Genomic DNA, 25,173 nt, shown 5'->3' with positions numbered 1-25,173 from the left:
AATAATTATAATAAGTCCTGATCTCACCGGAATTTCGGTTGGCCCGGCCGGTTCAAGAGCCGCGAGTTGTGAGAGCGGCATAATTACTGTGTGTAAGGGCGAGTGCCCGCGCCGAGAGCACCCTTTAGCTGCTTGTGCGTGACCACTCGGACTAAGACTAAAAAACAGTTGGAAAAGAGCGACGGCCGTCCGCGGGGCTCCATTCCATGCATCCACCACAATACAAGTCTGCGATATTGCGTGCACACAATGCCGCGGAGATGTCTGGAGCGCATGGTCCAGCGCGCGGAATAAATTATCTGCTCCCATGAAGAAGAAGGGGTTGAGCAGATCTTGTCACACCAGAAAAAGCAGCGACGCTCTCTATCTCGCTACGGAAATAATTTTTTGATGGTTTTCGGCCGCTGCGCTGGATATACAATGTCGGCTCATTATGATGCAGATTATTATTATTTTGGGGAGAAAGACTAACTTTTTTATTCCTTTGAGAAATGAGCATAATAATAAATGTCGCGGATATTATAATGAACGGAAGGGCGCATTGATAAACAAAACTGGATCCGAATATTATCCAGCGGACTTTCTTTTGTGCGCCGAATTTGATTCAGGAGCGGTTCCATTTCTCGGCCCGCGTGTTATTCTTGCATTTAATCAATGGACTTTTATACGTGTATAATCATTTTGCAAAACGTATGTTGTCATTACTGACACACACAGAGGCAGGGTCTGATACAAAATATAAATCCACACGTTTTGTTTGTTAATAGGAGCTGAAAGGATTCATTTCAATAAATAAATAGACGGGAGATCCAGCCAGGAATCATTATTATTTTTATTATGTCAATGGCGTGCTGGAAAAAGGGCATGAAATAAGAAGAAAAGGTTTGACGCTGTTCTCAGATTGGGCCCATGAATAGACGAGCAAATATTCTCCTTCTTCTTTTGCAATGCATCATCATCGTCGTCATGCACCTCTGAATGTGTAATTTTTCATTATACATCTCCGCGAGAGATTATTCTGCTCCTTTTCTGTATTATTTCTTTCTTTTGGCCCCGTGTGCGAGCTGCGCTGCTGGATTATATTATATAATTCATTATATTGCACCACTGGCTGCTTGAATTATGTAGAAATAACTGCTGCTCCTGTTACATTATTCGTCAACGCTTTGCTCTTTGCTTGCTTAGCGTCTTCTTCTTTTGGTTATATACTAGGGGGAGATAAATGGGTGGATGCTGCACGCTGGACCCGGCCGGCACAGATGACCAGTATAATAATTTATGCCCCTTTGTGTCACACCTTGGGAATAATGAAGCGCGCATCAATCATTTTAAACCAACATTCCATTTCAACTGCCGCAAAGTCTCTCGCGCGATTGGAACTGGGCCAAGCTTAATTTTCTTATCTCTCGCTCTAGTCAAGAGATATTTTTATCTCGACGATTTTCGATCGCCGAGTTTGAGCTGAGTAGTTTTGGCACAATACACAAGTCTTCGGTAGTATAGTGGTCAGTATCCCCGCCTGTCACGCGGGAGACCGGGGTTCGATTCCCCGCCGGAGAGACCTTTTGGTACAAATTGTACCCGCATAGAATTTTTGTATTTTATTTCTCTTTTTAACTTCAGGTTTTGAAGATATGTGCAGATACTTCATAAATATTTTGATTTTTTTTACGTTCAAATGAAAAGTTATTTTATAGTAGCAAAAATATTTTCAACCATGGCAATCATTGCAGCTAACTTTGAATTATTGCATTGATTTAAAAATAAAAATATTAAATAATTATATGATTTCCTGATTGATTTGGAATTATAGATACATAAAATAATAATAATATTGTTTATTCTTCACAAATTGTGTAATATACGCAAACGAAAGAAAATTTAAAAAAATAAAACGAAAAAAATTGTAAATCAAAATTTGCAAACGCTTTTCTGACTGAGCAGGCTTATTGCCCTTTCTATATCCACTTCTATCTCTCTCGGCAATGCTGAGGGGCAATTTCCTGGCGAGGGAATTTTAAGAAAAGCGCTCCGAACGGAGATGAGGTTGATTTCCTTGCGTTAATAAAGGGCGAAAGGGATGACACTTGAGCACCGAGGCTGCGAACAAGATTGATAATCGGCTTGGAACACCGGCACGGCAATTAGTTTGCTTATGCAAGACGACGAGTTCGAACTGGAAGGCGGCTTAATAGCGCCGGATGACGCTCCAAGAAACATAAACGATGATTCCATTAGGCCAAATCACATTAGTTTAATTATCTGCCGGCAATGGCACAATTTACGCTCGGCGGCAGCCTCTGGCGGCACCGCCGCACAAAGTGTGAAAGGCTAAAAGTGTTTACACGCCCGAATCGTCGGTCGGTCAACTTTCTGGAGAAAAAATGGCGCAGAGAGATGCAGATGGAATAATAAAAAGCAGTGGAATAACAAACTACGGTCCGTCATAACTGACTTATGCAAGATATTATACAAAATGTCCTCTTTATTTAGCCGACCGGCCGTCCGGTAGTAAAAATGACGACGGTAAAAATAATATTTCTCCATTTACACAAAGTCAAAAGTCCGGCGGCTGAAAAAGAGCAAAGCCTTTTTCTGACTCGCGCGCGCTCTCTCTCTGCTTTTATGCCTTTTCTGTGTACCGCGGCGGAAGTTGCCGAGTAAACCTAATATACTCTCTGCCGCTCGTCGGTGTGTGGAGAAACAGACTTCCTAAATCTCATTTTATATCTAGGCGACAATAAACACTGCCAGAGAGAGAGAGAGAGAGAGAGAGAGAGAGAGAGAGACACGCACACACAGTCGGCTTATGTAAAAAAGCCAATTCCATCATCAGCGAGCGTTCTGTTCATATTGCATTATCGTGGCGGCGCCCAATCCATTTTCCATCAATGCGATTTGTCGCCAAGCAAAATTGTGCGGTGCAAAAATATGCAGAGCGTGCCGAGGCCTGACGTCAGAAACGAGAGAGCACACAGAGTGAAAACGAGGGAAATTGCTCTTTTTCAATAACAGCCGCGCTCGCCAAACTGAAAAAGCGAGAAATGTTCTTTTGCCGACACCAAAGAAAAATGCAGCGAGAAAATAAAAAACTTCGGTCCGTGACTAAAAAAGAATCAACTATAGGGCAGCTGCACTGGAGCATGAGTGTGGAATTTCAAAATTATTGCTCTCAGAAGTTAGACAAAATGATAACAAAGAAAGAGACTGGAGTGGCATAAAGAATGCTTTAAATTTAAATTGATCTTATCTGGAGTTATTTGAAGCTTTACAAATTAATTTCTGCGTGCTTAACATTTTTCACTTTAATCAGAAATTAATTTATATCTAAAATATTAAATATCTGTTGGTTGGTAATTCAACCGAATTAAATAATTTTGTGAATTTTTAAATTTAATTAAAGGCAGTTAATTGAAATCACCTTTGAGGCCTCATCAACATGATCGTCATCAGTGTTGCAGACTGAAAACAAACTGCCAAGACCATTGGCTCGTGCTGAGATAAAAAAGGCCCTTTCTCTGCGTCTAATAAATAATGCGTCATTAATCACAGACACCGTCGCTGCTGGGTATAAAGTGTCTCGAGATGGGCAAATTAATGTCCGCCGACGAGAGCGAAAGTGGGCTCTATGAATTTCCATGCTACAGCGAATCAAAAGTCAACTTGCCCTTCTTGGCCCCCTGACACAAGGAACTTGTATCGCGCGCACCGAATTTAAGCCGACTGTTATTTTTGTACATCTTTGTTTCTCGCCCTCTCTGCAGCGCTCCTCCGCAGCCGTGCGCGATATTTAACCCTTTTGTTAAAAGGCTTCGCTCTCTGTGTTTTCACCCGCCGTGCTCACTCACCGTGGAATAATAATAATAATAGCACACAGAGTGAGACAGGCCCTTTGAGCTTTCACAGCCACAACAATTAGCGCGGGGGTATTATTTTCAGATGGGTAAAACAAACGTCTCTTTTCCCCTAGACACTTAAACTTTGATCCAACTTGCTGCTTTTTTGGCGTTAATTAATGGATTGAAACCATTTAATTAAATGTAAATTATAATTAGATTTAAAGTTCAAATTTGGAGAAATGTTGTACATAAAATTAAAGAAAATAATTTTGTTTATATTAATGTTATGTATTGAAGGAAGTAAATTAAGAAGGATAATTTTAAAATCTCTTCAAATTTTAGTTTTTTTTTTATACTTTGTGAGGGTGGCATGATTTTCATTGCAACCTGCACGACACCTGTGCAGGTTGAATGGCCTAAATATCGTTTTCCAATGATATATTTCTCCCGCAAATTATTCCAGCCAAAAATATTAATTTTCTTACGGAATGACCTGAGAAATATCCATTCTAAATAAATGCGAACATCCGTCCACGTGGATTGCAACATTGAGAATCAGGTTCAATTTAGTCTCATTGTATACCAGCCTGGCAGAAAAATTTAAATGGCCGGTTAGTGGTGGAGACGCTCAGTGGAAAAAACACCCGCACACAATGTACCGTTACCAGTCAGGCAAGTAGCGACGTCGCCATGGGAAAGTGGCATTTTTCCGCCTCGGCCGCCGCTGGAGCTCCATCTGCGCCTTTCTATCCATTTCTGGTCGGACAATATGCGGCTAATAATAGTATAGAATGCGAGAAGAGCTAGGCCTGGTGTCCAGCCGGACAATGCAACATACGCAAATCGGCCAATTGAGAAAGATGCATCTCTCTTGGATATAATTGAATGGATATCGCGAAAAATAATAAATGTGGCGGCCGAACGCGGAGAGTGAAAATTTATTTTTCGAACGGTCCAGTAGGGAGGGCAGGAAGGAGGAGATGAACCATAAAGAAAGTAGTAGCTGGAATGGAAAAACGAGTTTCGGCCTCCATACATTGTGTTAGTCCATGAAATAAGAACCGTGTAAATTTAAGCTCGATTGTGTACAAAGGAACCAGAGACAAGCGGCAGATGAATTGTCCAGGAGCAAGTACTTTTGTCATTATGATTATTATTCTCCTCCTCTGCTGCTGCTGCTGCACCAAAGGGAAGAGAAAGAGGTCCAGCAGCTTCTCCATAATCTGCTCTTCTTCCTCTTATAACGACAAAGATATATGCATGCACGGCCGTTGTCTGTCCTTTTATTTTTTGCCTTTGTTGCTGAGGACATTGTGACAAAACCCAACGAGCACTTCTCTTCTTAAAAAATAGCAGCCAGCTATGGCGATTGTCATCTGGCGCACAGCTGAATTCGGACACGCAGAAAGGAACCGCGGCACGCACGGATCTTCGGATTTTATTTGCCATCATTTTATTTTATATCGAGAGAGCGGCTGACCGTTTGAGAAAGAATAAGAGCGTCAGCATTGTGTCTCTTCTGCTCTGAAAGGCCGCAAATCCTTTCTTTCTTTATTCCAGTTTCTTGTCATTATTGTCATATCACTGAGCTTATTATTTCGCTCTTTATTCAGAAATTCCCCGCTTTTCTGAATGAATTATGATGAGTTGTGGACAGCGGGCACAAAAAGAGTTGTGTTTTGTCCGCACGATGGATATCATTCGTGTACGCAACAGAGAGAAAAGGGGCCATTTTTTGCGCTCCACTTTTCCCTAACAATCGAGTCTTTGTGATTTTCGAGACACAAAAATGAGCTCAACGACTTTATTTGCTGCCTGAGTGACAGCGCAAGTGCCACTGGTGACGACAAAATTTTTGCATAAGTAATTAGTTCTCACAGCTCAAATACAAGAAAATAATTGGTTTGAATTTAAAATCTGTTAAAATCAAAAGATTTAAAAATAAAAAATATGTTTTTGTAAATCTTTTATCATTATTGAATTGGAATTTGGGATTATTCGGAATATCTGTAATCATACAATCAGGATTTTTTTTTCAAAATTTATTTGGAAAAAACTTTAATTTTTTATATCAGTGTAAGTGAAAATTATCAATATCTAAAATTTTTAACAAAAATATTTGTATTTCAAAATATTAAGTTGCAATATTATTGATTTCTTCCATCTTTTTTACAATAATTTTCTCATAAAATATTGCTGACCAAGAGAAGCAGAATCAACAGAATCAATTTTGGTGAAATATTGATAAATTTTCCTTTCGTCTCCAACCCATTTTTCTGGCGATCTGCAATTTATTCCAGAGAATAAACATCGTATATTTCATATAATATCTCACGTGGGTCCATAGCAAATCCATATATATTATATTTCCCCGGCGAGAATGCAAATGCCGCATCGGCAAAAACGGGATCGTTTTTTCTTTCTTTATCTCTCCGCGAAAGATTTGAAAGAAGCATTTTTTCCCAGCAACGTTCTTGCTCCCAAAGCAGATTATTTAAAAATAATAAATGGCACGCACGGTTTATATATAATAATCCCGGGCGGGAAGTGAACCCCTATAAAAAAACGACGATTCCCATTCTATTTGAATACAATCTTTATAAATGACGAGTTGTATTTTGTGAATTGACGTGTCACATGCGCGCGGCGTGAAAAACGCATTCGGCCGCCGCATTGTTCATGTGCTAAAAAAGCTTTATTAATGATCGTCTAAATATCCCTCCGGAAGAATGCTGCGCTGCTGCAACACAGCCCTATTGTGGACCAGATTCCTACAGTCGCTCCTCTGCCCATTCTCAATGTTGCCACAATCGTCTCCTCAGAGCAAAATTTTGAATTTAAGAACAAATTTATATTAATTTTCAATGGTAAAATAAAAATTTTATATTATTTAATTACATTTATCATTGATTTTATTATTATTAAATATTTTATTTAGCAATTTTTTTCAGGAAAGTTAGTCTTTAATTGAAAAAAAACTGCATTTTACATTTAAATCTGTTACAAAAGATATTTATAAATATTATAGGTTTCTCTTTGAGTAAAGATATAATGAAAATCGACATGATTAATTCACTTCATTTTCACCTTTAACTTTTAATGAAGTCTGCATTTCAGCTAAGATTTAATCTTATTACTTTTGCCTCTGATTTTTCATTCGTACTTATTAATTATGTAGAGATTTGATAGTCTCAAAAGATATTGCAAATTAATTTACGATAGTATACAGATAGTTAATATGTAATTTGCAAAAACTTTAATAATTCAAACAAATAATATGAGTCATGTAGGCGAAATGCGGTTGGCGACCGTTGATGTACAAAATATAAATATCTCGGTCTCACAAAGGGCCTAAACGTGCGCTCAGAAATCTCAACTTATGGAAGGCGACGCGTCCTGTCACACACGCAGCACAACTTTATGTTGAAATCTCTTTATTGTGCTCAAGAAAAGCAGCCAGATATGAGATGAGACAGCAGCATCTCGCCGTGTCATTTCAAAGGGATTAAAAAACGCAAACAACAAAAGCTGGCGCGCGAATATACAAAAAGAAAACGGCACAGAGGCGCGACTTGTACAAAAAAAAAAAACCAGCTATACAGTACGTCTCGTGTAGTTGTTGGCGGTAATTAATTACATTCGACCGTCAGTGTGCATTGTGATGCTGCAAAAGAAGCAGCGGAGGAAAATTCGCTGCTGTTGCGTCCAAGGAGAATGAGTTGCGCGATTTGGCGCGTGCATTGTGCACGGAGAGATGAATTGCCGGCTAGAGAATAAAATCCACACTCTGAAATTAATATCCTTAATGAAGGCATTTATTTCGAGCGCCAATTCCTAGCCGTGTGGCCTCCAGAGAGAAAAAAGCTTTGGAATGCAACACAAATACATACGTAATATATTATGTTATAAACTTAACTCACAACCTTTTTATGAACAGAGTTCATGAAAATTTTATATTTAAATTTGAAAAGGATTAATGCATGTTAATGTACATAACTTTTATTAATAAAGAGGCATGTGAGTTTCAACCAGATTAATTTTGTCGCTTATTTAATTTCTTATTACATTTTTTTTGAAAGCTCATTTCTATAATGAGAAATAGTTTTATGTAGATTGAATTAATCAGGATTATTTTATTTTCGAATATTAATATTGCTCCCTATGTATGGACTATTTTTAGAATAATATTCTTTAAAAAGCGCCAGCATAAAACTTATCATAATTTTGCGGTAAATCAACTTCGATATTATTTAAAATTTTGGAAAATAATTAATTTAATTTTTTTTTATAACAAAAATAAGATTAGAACACACTGAATCTTCTCTATCTATTCGAGCTTGACCTAAAAGAATGGATAAGATATAAAATTTTGAAAATTTCCAATCATAAAGATATGTTCTTACTATTATTGTTAAAAACCGGATAATATCAATCCATCGAGACGTGTCGTTAGCTATGAGTGCTTTATTCGCCGGTTGCTGTGGTATGTGTATTTATTTTGTATCTATGTCAATGCTTTATGCGAGGATTATGCAATGGTTCAGTACATGCAATGAGGCGGCGAATCAGTGATGCATTTCAGTAATATGCGGGGGCGCTCGAATAAAGGAGAGGGATGTGCAAAGAGAGAGAGGTGACCACTGTATATCTATATAAAATGAGCATAAATCGATGCGGATGATTTTATGGTAATGAAGTATTAGAAGGCGGAAGGAAGGCATAAACGGCCGGAAAGTGAATGTTTTGTCATTTTTTTTCTCTCAACGCTCGCCGGAGATGATGATTTTTTTAAGTCTGGCGAGACACTAGACGGCAAAAGCGAGGGCCATCTATTTTCCGAATGCGATCGAGTGGATGACCAGCGCAGAGATCGACTCGTGGCAAAAATATGGAAAAAGCGAGCATCGCACTCTCATTTAATGAGCCAATTCATATTGATGATCAGGGGCTGGGGGAAAATAAAGAAGAGGAGAGAGATGACTGCTTGCTCGCTCTCGCTATTTCGCAGACTCTTAACTCTCCTTTTGCATTTCCAGCCACTCTCGTGATTTTCCTGCCGGCCGGGTTAGAATGATAAAAAAAAAAAAAATGTTCGAGGGCCACCGCCGACTTTTGAGTTTTGTGAGCAGTTAATTAGGCTGCATCAGGCAATAATAATGAATTCATTCGGCCCTGCTGACTTTGCTGTCTCTCGGTCGCACTCAGAAAGCACAGCGGCGAATTCGCTGAGGATGAGCTACTCCGACAATTATGATATTCGCGAGAAGGGGCTTTGGATGGGAGAAAAGAAGAGAAAGGTTTTTCGTTTTGCCAATCGGTCGAAAAACACAGCAAAAATGCTTGAAAATATCACATTTTGTTGTTTTAATTAATATGATTGTATAATGCAAAATATTTAAAATACAATCTTATTTTATTATCAATTTTATTTCTTGCTTTGTCTATAATACTACAAAACTATGACGATAAGACATTTGCTGTTATAAAACTAGGTTCGCATGAAGAATTAATATTAATAATTCAATTCAATTCAATTTTATTGTTGTTCTGTTAGACAAGAATATTAAAAGTAGTCTTTAGAACATGTCAGGTCTAAAATTAAAATTTAGAGAAAAAAACCCCTTGCTTAGGGCAAAGGGAAAAAAACAATAAGATTAGCGCGAGATATTTCACTAGTCAAAACTGCACAGTAAGTATTCGTGTATGTCATAGAAGTTGTGTCCACTTAGAACTTGTTTCAGTTCTTCATTCTTGCAGTTATTGGATTTGTATTAATTTGCAACTTCCATAATTTGCAAGCAGAGAAATTTTAAATGAATTTTAAATCAGAAAACAGTTTTGAGAAAAGAATTCAATTACAAATCTAAATTATCTCAAAAATTTCTGTTGCTAGAGAAAATTATAAACTTAAAAAAACAAAATCATTGACCTTACATTAAAGGATCATGATTTCTCTTGATGAAATTGTTTCAATTTCGCTAGTCAAGACTCTTTTTCTCACAACCTTGACTTTAAAATAACAAATTTAATTCTATTTCAGGATGAACATACTTAGAACTTGAATTTAAATTTCGCGGAAACATCAAATTTGGCGGAGGGTGGGGGGGACGACAGGTGAGTGCTTTACTGGCGAAAATGCACGGCTATTTTTATTCGCAACTACTCGCCATGAATGCTGGCCGGGTGTGAATGGGGCCGTGGGCGGCGGGGGCTGCGTGAATAGCGGGGCGAGGTGAAAACTTGGCACACGGCTCATTACCTTGATGCTGCCGGTGCTGCCGCGCTGCTCATTACACAACACACAGCAAAATCGTTTCCTCTCCAATTTTTCAGTCAGCAGTAGGGAAAAAAAACGGCTGCTGTGCGAAATTTCATTGAGTGGCAAAAAGTAAATAAATACATAAGTCAGAGAGAGGGAAAAGATCTGTCGCATGTGGCCGCCGGCTTATAAGACAATGGATATATTAACAGGATGTAAAGTGACGAGAGGCGCCAGCAGCCCTTCGACAAAAAGCCGCCGCGATGCGTCTGCAATACAAAAAATGTCGCCCACATAAAACGGCAGATGTGCTTTTGTTTCTACTCCATTGTCGCCCAAATGAGTGTTTCGGAGTCAGCGAGCAGCTCTGTGATTCTTTCTGCTTCCTGTTGGATCATCTGTGTACAGAATCTCCCTCTCTCTCTGCTGCGCTTGTGAGATTTTCCTGACGAAATCATTAGAGGACACTTTGATTCCATTCATCATTTTAATTGGCTTTTCTTTTTAGTGCATTTTACGTGTCAAAGTTGCATTATTTTGATGCTCCGTGGAATAATTAATGAATGTTGCAACAAAGTTCTGGGAAAACTCGGCGTGTCGGATAATTATGCTGTGTGCTCCGAGGACAAGCGGGCTTTCATTAATTTCATTTAAGGCGTTTAAAAGTCAAGATTTAACACATTGGGTGGCAAAGCTTGGAAGTGTAGAAAAAAATTATAAAAAAAAATGAGTTTTAAAGTTAACCGCTATGTATATGAGATTTTTTATTTATTCTAAGAAAAATGTTGTGCCTTTTATACTTTATAGTTGATCATCCTTTTAAAAAGAGAAAATTTTAATATATTGGAGACAAAAGAAAATATTCACAGTATTAAATTTCCTAAAAAAGGAAATGGACATGTTTTTAGAACCCCTGTTTCCATCCGTTTGCTTTGGTAAAATATTGTCGACAGTTAAAACACAACTGCGGATTTAAGGATAAAATTTGGGAACTCCGTCAGTTGTGTCTGCTTCATCTCATAATCTCAATTTCCTTTTGAAGATTATTCGTTTGCTGCACGTATAAAAAGTCTGCAGCGGTGCCGGCAGACGAGAAGTCATAAACAATTCAGAGCTGCAAGCTAAACTGTTGCATTGTCTTTTACTACCCCCTCGAGGGTTTGTTCTTCTGCTCGCAGGCAGGGGTCAAGAATTAGTTAGGGGAGCTTGACGCAGCAGCCACTGCTGCACACAAACCGCAACCCAGATGTGAAAAAATATATAGGAGGAGAGAAGAAGAAGAGACTTACTCTCCAGTGATGCATTATTTTTCGTCTCGAAAACACACAGGAAAGAAAAATACATGGTGTGGGGGGAGAATTGTTAAAAATTGCAGGCCAAATGGAGAGTTGCGACACATTTGAGCGAGGACCACATTGTTTCAGGCCCATCTGTTGAGAGTCGAATTTCTCTCGAATGTTTTGAAAAAGAGATCTGTATGGACCAGTTCGTTCCCAGCATCTTTTGATCTCGTCGCGCATTACGAATGATTAAACTATTCCAACCGATAAGCGACGCACAATGCGCGTTCAAATCTTTCGGACTGGCTTAATTGAAAAGTGGTTGGTAAATAAAGGTCGCTGCATAATTATGGCAAATAAAAGAAGCCGGGGTGCAGTTGACCCTCGAACCAGAGCTGACCCTGCTCGTTCTTCACTTCTCTCAACAATCGCTATTATGTTGGGGAGGAGCGGACAATGCACTGAAGCAACCCCTGTCTCCGCGTCTCATAATCACCGTTATAGAAAAGGGGTTGCGAGATGTCATAATTACTACCGCAGCCGGCAATTACCTTGATTATCAAGTCAAAAAGGGGCATCCGTTTTTGATTTATGAACGTTTCAACTCGCCGGAATTTTTCCAAATCTCTAAAGGATAAAATTATTATAAAGTTTGAGGAAAAGTGCAAGTTGGTTGCGGTTGCTGCGATTAGCTTTATTATGGTGGATTATACAACAGAGTCGAGTCGGTCCAAAATCTTGTATTGTCTTTATCGTCATTGCTTTTTTTCAACTTCCGGTACTTTTATCTCCTCAATTAAAATCACAATCAACACACACGCCTGCTGATGAAAGTTTTTATAGTTTTATAGTGATAAATTTCAAGATTAGTACATTATCTTGCGGTCAGAAGAAAATTAAGAGTTTTAATTGTGAGTTGATTAGAAATATAATAAGCATACATTTTAGGTGCTTCGATAAGCTAATTTTTAGATACGTCCATTTTAATTATAATTAAAAACACTTTTGAAATTCCATAATTACGTAGCTCATTATTTTCGCCTTTTGAATTATTTTTGAATTTGGAATATATTTTACCAGAGAAACTGGCAAAAAAAAATTGATGTCAAGTTCTGGCATTAATTTACTTTACACCTTTTCTCTGATTGAATTTTTTACTAAAAATTTTCCAATAATCAAAACCAAGAATTGAATGTTTTCAAATCATGATGTATCATTTTAGGTTGACAAATTTTTTGCAACATTCTCAAGGGGGCTCTCCACGTGGTGCAAATTTCCAGCAGAATCAGCAGTAGTGCACGCGTCGCTGGATTTGGAGAGCGCGAAAATACAATAACAAGTGGAGGGAACGCAGACAAGAATGAGCCAAGAATGTAATTTCAGTCGGCTTCATTATTATTTCTGTCTCGAGTATGCGATATATTTTCTCATCGCGCGCGCGAGGAGGCGGCCGCCGCGGCGCACATGGGCCTTCATTACTGCAGCTCCCGCGTCTCTCATCACAGAGTAGTGCATCGTCGTCATTATTATTTCGCCTGTATTTATCATATTTGGCGCACATGCACAGACGATAATACGACAGCATTGTCTCCTCGGCAGAAAAAAACTTGTTATATATATCGCGGGCGTGTGCACTTGTCTCTGGATCCCGCGAGAGATCTGCGCGCTCTCACCCCATTCGATTCTCTCAACCGCGGCAACCCCTTGCGAAAAAGAGAGAGCTACTGCGCCCCCACGGTGATATAAAATTCCTTTTGTGGCTCATCTGAATCAATAAAACGGGCAAACAATGCAGAATGCATATTTGTCATGCATGCAAATACAAACCAAATTTGCTTACAAGTAATTGAATCGACTTGTGTTGAGAGCAGCAGGAGGATTGGAATATAAAAGCAGAGAATAAATAAATTGACTTCTGTTGTTATTGCCTCTCGTTGTGTCAAGTTTTATCACAAGCCACAGTGATGAAACTTGAATACTTTTGCGCCGCGGGAAAATTGAAACAGGAAATTTGATTACATTTTAAAATTAAATCTATTTAGGAAAATATTACTAACAGAAATTTTTACAGTTTATTAATTAATTAATCTCAATCATCAGATAAATTGAGTTGACAAGGAGGTTGCAAATTTTGACAACTGTTTGCTATAAAAATTTCCAGAAATTTTAATCAGGCTAATAGAAAACAGATTTTTTTTAAAAGTAATTAAAAATATTAATTTTACAAAAATCCAAGATTGATCAATATATTAATTATACTATTTTATAAGAGCAGCTTTTACTAGATCAGATTATATTTATTTATAAATTCTTCTTGTTTCATTTACCCTTTGCCCTGTAATAGAGAAAACCTGTGAGCAGATTTAAAAAAATTGAATGTCGAAATTAATCAATTATTCATATTATCGCTTTTCGCAGGTGAGAACAAGTCGGCGGCTCGCGCGCACACGAAAGGTGTGTTCTGCGATGCAAATGACGCGACCCGAAGTTAAAACAACCGCCCACCTGAGCTCGGTCACCTGCGTGCGTTTGCACCTGAGCAGTCTCAGGTACAGCCTTCGCAAACGGCACCTCCCTCCACTCGACGGCAGCACGGAATTAATTAGAGAGAGAAAGAGACAGAGAAAAAAATTGATTCAAAAAATAAATATTGTACTCACTGCTGTTTCTTGAGCTGGGCGAAGGTGTTGGCCGAGAGAATGTCGTGGTGGTTGAAGGCAGGGGTGATGTCGCCGCCGGTTCTGCTCACTAGGGAAGCACCTTGCATACTAGCCCCTGTTGCAAAGCAGCACACAAGTCACCAAGATTAATGTCAGGTGGAAATTGCAGAAGTTCGATGTTTCGAATGATTTCAGCACAGAGAGTTTTGGGAAAAACAATCGGTTTTGAGGAGAGAGTGTGAGTGTGTTTAGCACAGCGGTCGGATCATGGTCCGGAGCGGCGCAATCTGGCTGAGAGAGTGCGGTGCGGCTGGTGCTGCTACTGCGATGGGAATTATTTTCGAGTGCGAGAGACTGGCAGCGCGCGCGTCTTCTCTCTCCGCTGGACCAGATGGATGCTGTGTGTGTGTGTGTTACTCTCTTCTTCTTGCATGCACACTGGTGGGCAGGGCCGATCTTTAAAACAGAGTGGGGAGTACCAAAGGGTGCCGTGGAGAAGAAAAGAGACAACAGCCAATGGTTAAGCTCGCTCCACTGTGTTTAGCACCGCGCGCGCTCTGCGCGGGTGGAAAACTACTTGCCAGGGGTATATTTTATTCTCTCGCTCGCTCGCTCCATACACATAACGTGCATTACTGCCGCTGACGCACGCTGTGCATGCATCCATAATTTCCCATGGATTTAGAGGTACATTGTCAAAAGTTTGCAATAAAATAATTAAATATTAGTTTAAAAAAAATGTTATTTTTATATATTTTACTTGGTAAATTTATTTTTGTTCAATAAAATATTAAATGTAAAAAAATGTTTACAATGTAATTATTGGGATTTTATTATTATTATTATTATTATTATTGATCTTCTTATATATTTAATTTATTTGTTTTTCTTGGAATAAGTGTGTTCTTCATGAATTATTTAATTATTTAATAATTTCAAATATTTCTGTTTCTTTGATGAATTAATCTTGATATTCTTGATCAAATTCAAATTGGTCAGATGGGTCAGAGTTATTGTTATTAGCTTCAATTACTTCGTGTACATTCGGAAATTTATGTGTCATTTAAATTGTTATGGAATTAAAAATCATATCAGAAAGCCAATCTACACGAAAAACAAATTTTAATTTAAAAACTAATATATTTGATTTTAATCCTGTCCACTAATTATTGCACTGAATAAAATAAATGCATTTTTAAAGGAAAAATAATACTATAAACGTCCGCAGAAAGCAGAATAAATACAAAATTTATGGTTGTAATTATTTTCAGAATTCCCTCCATGATCAACATCTCACAGGTGCTTGACTCTCATTTTATTGATTTTCCAGCCAGTTTGCTTGTCAATAAAATAATATCAAGACTTCCAGATCACCGTGCACCTAAATTTATGTCTTTTCTCGACGCATATTAATATAAGCAGAGCAGTCACTTTGTAATGTGAATCTGCATCACCTGCTGCTCCATACGTACATACACTATTTATTTATATATATATAAAAAAAATAATGCCATTGGCAGGAATTAAAAATGCGTTTACCTGCAGCTCCCATTGCACGGTGGCCAGCAAAATTAAAAGAATTTTTCACGTGCAAAGCTCTCTTTATGCATCGCAGGTATGCATATTTATACAACATTCGAGCTGCCTCGGTCATACAATTAATTTTAAAATATTACACGCCGCCAAGCCACAGCAATTAAATTTATACTCACAGGCCATGGATGCATGAAGAATGCTGCATCAGGAGAATTAATATATATGAAAACATACTAACTCACTTTATGTATTTATATTTAATTTTTGTGTGTGCAATTTCAATTTTAATTAATGCAGCGCGCATCTCTCTCGCGATTCCTCTGCTCTGCCGCGGATGACGAGAGAGATAAATGAGAAGTTAGTTGGGCTGTGTACGTTTGTGCGTTAACTGTACAACTTAATTGCTATGACCTGCTACGTCTTTTAATTATTCTTCATATTTATGGGAACGCCAAGGCATATCAGCTGTTCCAGCGTGTCTAAAGAGAGAAAGAGATGCATCATGACTTTGGGCAAATGTGAGAATTGGCAATGAAAGGCGTTTAATTGAAAGTCATTATTTTCATTAAAAGAAGTTCTGCATTTTTCATAATGTATTTTCTTTTATTCTTTATTATTAAATGATATTATTTGTTAAATAGAAAAAGTAAAGTTATTAAAAAAATCTGAATTTTGGGAGAGAAATTTGATTAAAAATTATGAAATTAATCTTTTTTCTTTTCAAATAAGCATTTGTTCTTGAAAATCTGCATTTCTTCGCATAATATTCAAATTTTTTGAAATAATAAATCACTACATTATGCTGGGTTTGATTAATTAAGCCATCATAAAACCATCTTCGTCGTAAAAGAAATAAAGATGGAATTGAATTGAATCCATAAAATAAGTATAAATTGAAAAGCCTTTTTCTTTACTTTTATATATATTTTTTTAAATTATTTAATTTATTAAAATTTATTGATCAAAACATGTTAATGTTTAAGTTTATTGAAGTAAAAACAACAGTTAAACTAAACAGTATCTATTCTACTATTATTATTTCCTAAATTAAAACCTAAATTAATTTCTCTCTTATTATTTTTCCATATTCCACTATAAATATTTCTCTTATTTAATTGATTTATTTGCTGTTTACAATTAAACCATAAAATATTACAATAAATATCAAGGAGAAAATTTCTTATTTTGGTTTATAGTTCTCATTCAGTTTTGCATTTGACGTGCAAACCCTTTCGAAATAAAAATTACTCCGAGTGTGAACACTTACAGGAATTATTTCGCTCCAAATGCTTGACCGTTTGTCATAATTGTGTTTCGCGTCGCCCTTTGGCAGAAGATTCGCATACACGGGGTCTCTGCGAGCATCACAGTTTAAAAGGGTTGAAGTCATTCCGGCGGCATAGCAGGACAAATTTAATAAAGCATCAACTTTAGCACCCTTGTGTGTGCAGCTCGAGCCGTGTGTTTCGAATCGTACGCGTTTCTTTTTCAAGCGCGACTTAATTGCAAAGTACACACGTGCGCATCTCTCATCACCGCGCTGATCTTCAACCATCAAAAGTTCAAAACGCCGGTTATTAAAATAAAAAAAAACAACACTTTTCTGCAAGAGCATTTTTATGCGCGTCAGATAAAAAGAGAGCAGTTCCATGATAATGACGAGACTCCGCAAATTGAGACGCATGGCCGCTCGCATTTTTATTTGTGTATATGTATCGCGCTTTTTGTCACAATTAAAAATCGCAAAAAAGCCGTACGAGTATCAAAAAAGTTTCCGTCTCGTTGCATAGTTTCAAAGTGCGCTCGCCTTACAATGAGAGAAAGCATCAAAAACGCGCAGAGAGGCCAAACGGCTTCTGAAGCTTCTCCTTTTAAACTGGATATATATTTTAAATGCAAAAAATACGCACAAATAAACACACGCTCTCTTTTGTAACTTTTAAATTTTATTCGGGGGGACGGCGCAGTCTTTCGTCGTCACTCTCTCATTTTTTCGCGTCTCGGTGGGTGTCTCATTAAAATGCGACGTTATTTTTTTCAATGAAGAAGAGTGTGGAGGACTGCTTAAACGCTCACATGGACACAGTTAATTAATTTCATCACGAAATTTCGCGCCGAAAAGAGGCGAGCTGCAATTTAACGGCTGTATAAATCGCATTTTCGCCATCGCCTGCTGCTGCTGCTGCTTAATGGTAATTTAATCTTAATTGCGTTACATCACACCCTGCTGGCGCGGTGCGTGTGCAGGGGTGTGAAAGTGTGTGCGAGAGCCTGCCGGAATTCGCACCTACCACCTTTAATAATACATAAAGCGTGAATCTGAAAGCTTTTCGCAACCGCCGCCTTTCTTGTGTGTCTCTGCCATGCTGCATGACTTGTCTCGCGATAAATATTTAATGAAATAACATTAAACTTGGCTCTTTATGTTTGGTAGTGCTGAGCGTGCTCCATCTCAAGCAGAAAGTTTTGAGTTAATTTCCTTAATTTTCTTACGGATGTCGCCGTCAAAACCCCCTTTGCTTAAGGTTCGTTGGTTGCTTAGCTTTCGAGAGAAACTCCCAAACTGGTATCTCTGCTAATCAAACCAAAGTTGCCAAACTTTGGATTCAGTTTCCGCATAGATTATGAAATAATGAGTCTCGGTGAATACGGCTTTTGCTCATTTCACTTTCGGAGGCTGTGCGATTTTTTTTCTTGCTCTCTTTGTTTCCCTCTTGGCTTGGCGAGGGGAGGAACGAATCTCGGCGTGCATAAAAAGTTGCCCCATTGTGATGCGCCGCGAGCTGCATCAGAAGTGGATGGATACTTGTGTGTGTGTGTGTGTGTGTGTGTGTGTGTGTGTGTGTGTGTGCTGAATGTGGGAAAAAATAATGGGAAAAAGTCAAGAGTTGCGGAAACACGTGACTCGCGGATGTTATTATTCTTTCGGCACGCGCCGCTAACGAACGACTTTTTATCTGGAGCAATTATCTGCAATTTTTTTTTTTTTAAATAAAATATGGTTTTCACTCATGCCAGTGGACTGATTGAATAATAATAATAACATTCAATCAATAATGAACCTAATACTAATATAAGTTAATGTCATTTTATGTTAGATGCTAAAAAAATAAATTACACAATTTGTAATTTTATGGAAATGAAGCGATCGGGCTTTTCCTCGTTGCAGAAAAATTGTTTTTATTCAAAAGCAAATGTTTGCTGAAAGAATGACAAGGCAGTTTTAAATTAAATTTATATTTTATCATTTTTATTCATAAATAATTAAAATAATTTTATTTATTTTCTATTTCATTGATTTTTTAATTTAAAGAGGATAAATATGACTCTAGAAGAATTTTTAAAGCAAAATCTATATAATTTTAATATCTGCATCATTCCACTGGAGTTATTCTGTTAAAATAAATTAAAATTAACCCCACAATTTTCTTCTCTGTCGTTTAAATTGTATTAAATAATATAAGTTGTTACATGATCTGTTAGAATATGAAAATCAAAATTGTACATTATCAAAAATTAGATGCATTGACACATTGCAGACTGAAAAATATAAAATAAAATTGAATATAATTTGTGAAAAATTATTATGTAATTAAATTATATTTTCAACTCTTAAAATTGAAATTGTTGCTTATCTTATTGTTTGAATGTTGCTGTAGATTCAGATAGTATATCACAATAAAAGCCAATAAAGAAAAGTTAATTTAATTTATCTCATATTCTAACATTGTATAGGAGTAAAGTGGAAATAATGGTATTTGGCGTTGTAGCAGTTTTAAATTTAGATAAAATATTTTGTGGCCACTTTTTGTCCGCAAATTGAGTCACACTCCTTGCGCCCATTTGAATGAATCTGGTTCGCGGCACGTCACACACGCGGGCCATTAAGATGAAGAAAATGCGATAGCCGATGACGAGCAAGAGATTTGAAAACGGCCGCAAAAAAGTTATATAAATATGTTCTCGAAGCCAGAAAATACTTTTTTCCTGCTTGCTCGCGCGAGAGCTAAATGCAAGAAATCCCAACGAGTAAAAAGAGCAGCGGCAGAGAGGCGTTTATGAATAGAATCCTTAAAAAAGTGGGACCAAAGCGGCTAATTCTGTCATGTTGCGGAGAGAAACCATAGAGATGATTTTTTTTTTACTTAAAACGCGCGTGTGCCCCGTTGGCCGATGATGATGAGAAAACAGCCGCGCCAAGATTCACCTCTTCTTTCTCCATTCATACATTTTACAGCAGAAAAAGTGAAACAACTTTTTATGTATATTCGGCCCAGCTTTGGTATGTAACCGGAAGACTATAAAAAGTGGTAGAGTAGGAGAGTTCATTCACGAAAAGCTGCAGGCCGCCGTCCTAAATTATCAAATCCGACACCGCGCGCATAGAGCAACGAAAAAAAGTATCGCCAAGGACAATAATGAATTAATTAGCATTGTAATATGGGCGGCGAGTCGAGAATGCGATTATTATTGTCGAGTAATGAGCCGCGTATAATGAGCGGAATTTGCATGCTGGGGTGCTCGGCGGCCGCGCGACAATGGGCCGGCTTCATTCATGAAACGGGCCACCGCAGACCGAAATACACTCACTCGCTTTCTCAACTCTTTCTCTGCTGCGAGAGGAGCGCATTTAAAGAAGGAGGAAATGCTTGTGTGCGTTTTTTGTGTTTCGATTGTTGCTCGATGCGGGCTTATTATACAAACTGAAATTGCATTCTTGTGTGTGGGGTTTTTTGGTCTCGGGCGAGTTTTTGTTATTTGTGCGTGCACCACAATTTTCTAAACATTGCCATTCTTCTGATTGCGAAGGATGTGGCGATCAGGTTACACAAAATGATAATTAAAATGAAATATTAAATTACCTCTTTCGCAAAAAAAAAACTTTATCTATGGGAAATTTGCTCCTGCGTAATTTCTCTAAAAAAATTAGCGAATAGAGAGTTCAATAAAAATTTCTTTATGGTAAAATTATTTCATAAATTTGAAAAAAGCATTTTCCATTTTTTATTCCATTCCGATTCTTTCCTTGATCAAGACAAGGCAATCTTTTCAAATTTAAATATTATAAATGTACATAAAATTCCACACTCGTTTTTTTCTTGTATGTTTTTATGATTGACATTTGTTGTAAATTGACAGTGATTTCATTAAATTGGAAGTGGTGTCTAAGGTGATGACCATCGCCGCTGTTGTGCTCTGGTCCTTGTGCGTGCCAATAATAATTGGGATGAGATGTTTTAAAAGTCAGTGGCGGTGGCGGAGGCTATTCAAATATAAAAATATATGAAAATCTTTTGGAAGTATTTCAAAAAGCAAGCGTGGAATGACGCAGAAATTATGCCTTGTAGTGAGAGGCTTTATTAATAGAAAAAGCTAACGAGAGAGCCCGCTGCTCCCGCCCATTCTACTCTTTCTCTCACTCTCAAACCGCCTTCTGATTCTTTCGATTATGTTGTGCAGCGATTCGTCGAAATCTGAGAATTGATCGACCCCGAGAGTAAAAAAAACCGTATTGTGTAAATGAGTGGTTTCAACAAGAGGCCACACGCGTGGGATTTTGGGAGAGGTTCAGAGGGGGAACAATCAACAATAATTATCCGAAAAACACATCCAAAAGAAATTATCAAAATTTGAACTAGCTAAAGTTTGAGGAAAATAATTCTTACAATTAGACAGATTTAAAATTAAATTAAATTATTCTTACGGCAAACTATTTAATTAATAGAAATCTGAACTGTTTTGCAAAGTAAACTTACTTGGAAACTTTAAAGTTCAAAATTAACAAAAACAATAATTAATAATATTCTAAAAATATCCAGTAAACGAAAAGTGCTCTCTCCTTTCAAGCTTTATAATTTATTATTAAGTATTTTATTCTTGCTTTTCAATATTACTTGATAATGATCATTTCAAGAACGGAAAATTTTCAACACAACAAGAGCAGCGCATCTCTTCTTTTGACTTGATGAGGCGGATCGGTAATGAATTCGTTATTGGCGAGAGAGGGTTCGCGGCTCAATTGGATGGATCGGAATATATTATACTTCACAGTCGGATGAGATTTGAGCAAAAATCTCCACGCTGGGCGGTTTTTTCATTGTGCAAGTCAAGTGCTGGCTGGATCCTCGCATATACGTACACGGTGTATGTATTCTCATCTAGCATATTATTGCTCAAGAGTTATTCTATATAGCCTCGCTCTCATCTCACCGCGATATTTCGCTCGGCCTCATCGCCGCATAAAGCAAGCGATGGGGGGTGCGCATTTTTTTTTATCCAGCAGCCACGAGATCGCTTGCGTGCAAAGTGCGAGAAGGGATTTTTATGGGCAAAAAATTAAAAAAGAGAGAGTCAATCGTAAACAATTTGGACTGGAAAATGAAACTACATGATAAAATTAAAAATCAGCAGGACATTTACTTCAGCGGATAAACTTGATTAATTAAAATTCCAGATTTAGAATAAGAATTACTAGTAAAAAAAAATTTTATGATTATTTCAAGAAATTATACTGGATTAAATTTAGTGAATATATTTTCTTAGAGAATTTTCAGTTTTATCATTTTAACGTTGCAGACCGAGTCTAATTCTTGAATAAAATTATTTCAGTTTGTCAGTTGGCGTCACAAATCCACTCAAACGAACGTTGCACCGGAGTAATTTATAATTGTAATAAAACTCCTCATAAAATTCTCCCATCGCTTTATACCTCAAGCTGACAATGAGAAAGGAGCCGGACGTAAATTAAACACACAGAGCGGCGCACACAATGCGAGAAACGCATTCAAGTCTCGTCGTCAAATTACACCATGCACGTTTTAATGTTCGAATCGATTAATTTAAATCTTTTTAAAAGCCACCGGAGACGCGTTTAAAGCCGACGAAATCTCTCCATCAGCGGCGAGGAGGAGAGAAGCGGGTATGCTGTCCACCTAGCTCATCTTCTTGCCTCTCCCTGTGCTTTTAATCGGAAAGAGCCAGTCCAAATCTTTTTGTACTTCATATGCCAACACAGTTTCTTTGTGTCCATTGTGCATTGATAAAAAATCCTGTTTAGCATTCAGATCTATACTGGTCCAGCGAGGAATAACCAGCATCCCTCTTCTTCGGAGGAATCATCTCCCCTCAATATCTTCCTTCGGTCTTGTTCCTCCACCCCTTTTGAAAATCGAATACTTTGTATGTAGCTTTTTTGCTGCTGACTGCGCGCTTTGCTACCTATACCGCAGAGCACTGCTTTTACATTCATTATTATTATTTATTTGCATCCATATATCATCGTCGTAGGACTTTCGGGCCCCTCGGACTGGCCAGTTTCGGAAATTTATATATTTAGTATTCCTTTTTTCGTCCAACCTTCTCCAGACTAAACTGTTTTATAAATAAATCACCGTACGTCCCTCAATTTCGGGGCTTCATTCACTTTTGGGGCGTGCATCTTTTGTGCTATTCAGCCGGGGATAATTAAAGATTTTGAGATAAATCAGTTTTGGGGGAAGAATTTTTTACTTTCAAAAAGCTTTCGAGGCTGAAAGGCTTTCCATTGAAACTGTGAACGCTGTGGGTCCGGCCTGTCGGACGTCAGCCGAGAGAGAGAAAAGTGGAAGCTGCGGAAAAACACACAGCCGAGTTTGCTGAACCGCGACTAGCCAATAACAATGCTGCTGAGCGGTGTTTGTCAATAGCTAGTGTTAATGTCCTAAGCCATTAATCATTCTTCAAGTAAAGCCGAGTGGCAGAGACAGCATCCATCCGAGGCGGCGGCGGCGGCGGCTCTTTCTCTCTTGGCTGAATTGTGGCAGCGCAGAGCATAATGCCTTCGCTCGCCTATAATGGAAACACGACGTGCAGGCTTAAACTTTGCCCCTGCGCTGATAAAGCTTATCCAGCGCGACACACGTCTTTTTGCACTCTTTCTCCGGCCATTCAAAGCAGCAACGTCGTCGTCTCGTCACCGCGACAGCGCAAATCGACTTGATGCAAAGCGAAACGAAACGTCTTTCACCGGAGCGACCATTATCTTGTGGCAGCTGAGACCATATCAGCTTTTTTGCCAAGGCTCCTATTTGCAAAAGAAAAATGATATTTTCGTTGCAAACTGAATTTGAATGCAAAATTTACTGAATATAGTGAATGAGTTTGGGAAAAAAGAGTTCTAAAAATTTGAAATTTTTAATATATAAAAAAATCTTATTTAAACTCTTAAAGGGGTTGGAATATTCTAAAATCCCGATTGAAATCCTGGTTCACCTATAAAATAAATGCTTATTCAAGAAATTATTTTTGGTCAAAGATTGCGATAATTACATTAGATTCAGATAATATTTATTCCGTATAGATGAACATCTGTACAGAAATAATCTTTGGAATAGGTCAATATAATAAACCATTAAAAGTTCCTGAGTGAAAGCCAGGAATAGTTTGATAGATCCTTTTTTTTAAATAACTTTCTTAATTCTAAAAGGCACGAATGAATTCAAATCGATAAAGATCTCGTAGAAGATTTCTAATTTTTGCCATCCGTTGAAGGTGAAGTTGAATTAGAATAAGGAAAATTTAATTTTACCCATTTGTACGTATTTTTTTACTAATGCGCGAAATCCACTCAACCTGGAGTTGCCAAAAACTGGGACTCAAGATTTAATGGATATTTTGAAGGATTTTTTTCTGCTTTTCATCACTTTTTTTTGCTTTGGTCCCGAACTTTTTTCTTTTCTAAAAATTTACTCTGCCGTGAGAATCGCCCCCAAGCAGTCCAAAGGTATCCTAGCCCGCCGAGCAGACGCACCAGGCAGGTTGCCTATTATCCCGGTGCGCCTGCAGGTGAGAGGTTTCAATTTCGTCGAGAAGGCAGCAAAAAGGGCCGAGCCCATTCTCATTAAGCCCGGTCGAGGCAAGACATTAGATGAAGATGAATGGCCGGAGAGACTTTCCCGGTAAAAAGTTGGCAGAGTTCGGAGAGAGGAAAGAGCCTATTTTCTTTTCTCCAGAGAATATCGACGTTTGTATTTGGCGGCGCGGCTATTCCATTCAATAGATTATGTGTGGGTACCGCGGTTAGTGTGTGCATCAGGCCGGCCAAGATTGCTTTTCTATCTCTCTCTCTCGCTCACCTTTTTAAATTTTTTATGGGCACTTTTTTATTGAAGAGAAAAGCAATCTAGTGTAGTGTGGTTGGCTGAAAATTACGTCAGAGCAGCACCTTCTTTTTCCCGGGCAGCTTCCGTGCCGCGACCGACACAAACATAAATCATCGGCCCGGAGAAAGAAATAAAATGGCAATTTTAGCGCGTGGTGCATTTTCAAAGAGCGCGCCTGCTGGATAAATATAATATCAGCAGTTTGGACACAAAAAGCAAGGCGCGGCAAGTGCATTTGGCGCTTCAAAGACGAGCAGCCCGGTGCGGCTATAATCGTAAACACCAGATAGGTGAGAAATGACGAACCGAAAGCACTGATCTTTTTCTCTTACACGTATAAATATCTCGATCCAGCTGGCTCCACCACCGCTTTATTTCTTCACATTCAAAGCGAAAATACTCCTTTTGATCTGCCAACATTAGACCACAAATATTTTAATTCGAGTTGTCATAATTTCC

At 38.0% G+C, this 25,173-nt stretch overlaps 1 protein-coding gene and 1 non-coding gene across 7 annotated transcripts in view; one reads left to right on the top strand and one right to left on the bottom strand.

Moving 5' to 3' along the window:
• LOC132199477 (transcription factor Sox-13-like) overlaps positions 1 to 25,173 on the bottom strand; it is a 199,879-nt gene that overhangs the window by 36,808 nt on the left and 137,898 nt on the right. For 5 of the 6 annotated variants that reach the window (XM_059624214.1, XM_059624218.1, XM_059624219.1 and 2 more), the window contains one exon: positions 14,039 to 14,153. In XM_059624214.1, the coding sequence (XP_059480197.1) occupies positions 14,039 to 14,145 (107 nt within the window). In that variant the 5' untranslated portion in view covers positions 14,146 to 14,153. Of the gene's footprint in view, positions 1 to 14,038; positions 14,444 to 25,173 lie in introns of those variants that run through there. The other variant, XM_059624217.1, reaches the window with a different exon arrangement.
• Trnad-guc (transfer RNA aspartic acid (anticodon GUC)) lies at positions 1,489 to 1,560 on the top strand. The gene has a single exon. It is a non-coding gene; the product is annotated as a tRNA-Asp (tRNA).

The sequence above is a fragment of the Neocloeon triangulifer genome, unplaced genomic scaffold, assembly GCF_031216515.1.
Source record: "Neocloeon triangulifer isolate White Clay Creek 2 clone unplaced genomic scaffold, ASM3121651v1 ptg000014l, whole genome shotgun sequence".
In the NCBI taxonomy this organism is placed as follows: Eukaryota; Metazoa; Arthropoda; class Insecta; order Ephemeroptera; family Baetidae; genus Neocloeon; species Neocloeon triangulifer.
Note: the sequence above shows the minus strand (reverse complement) of the source record. Positions and strands in the feature narration are given on the sequence as shown.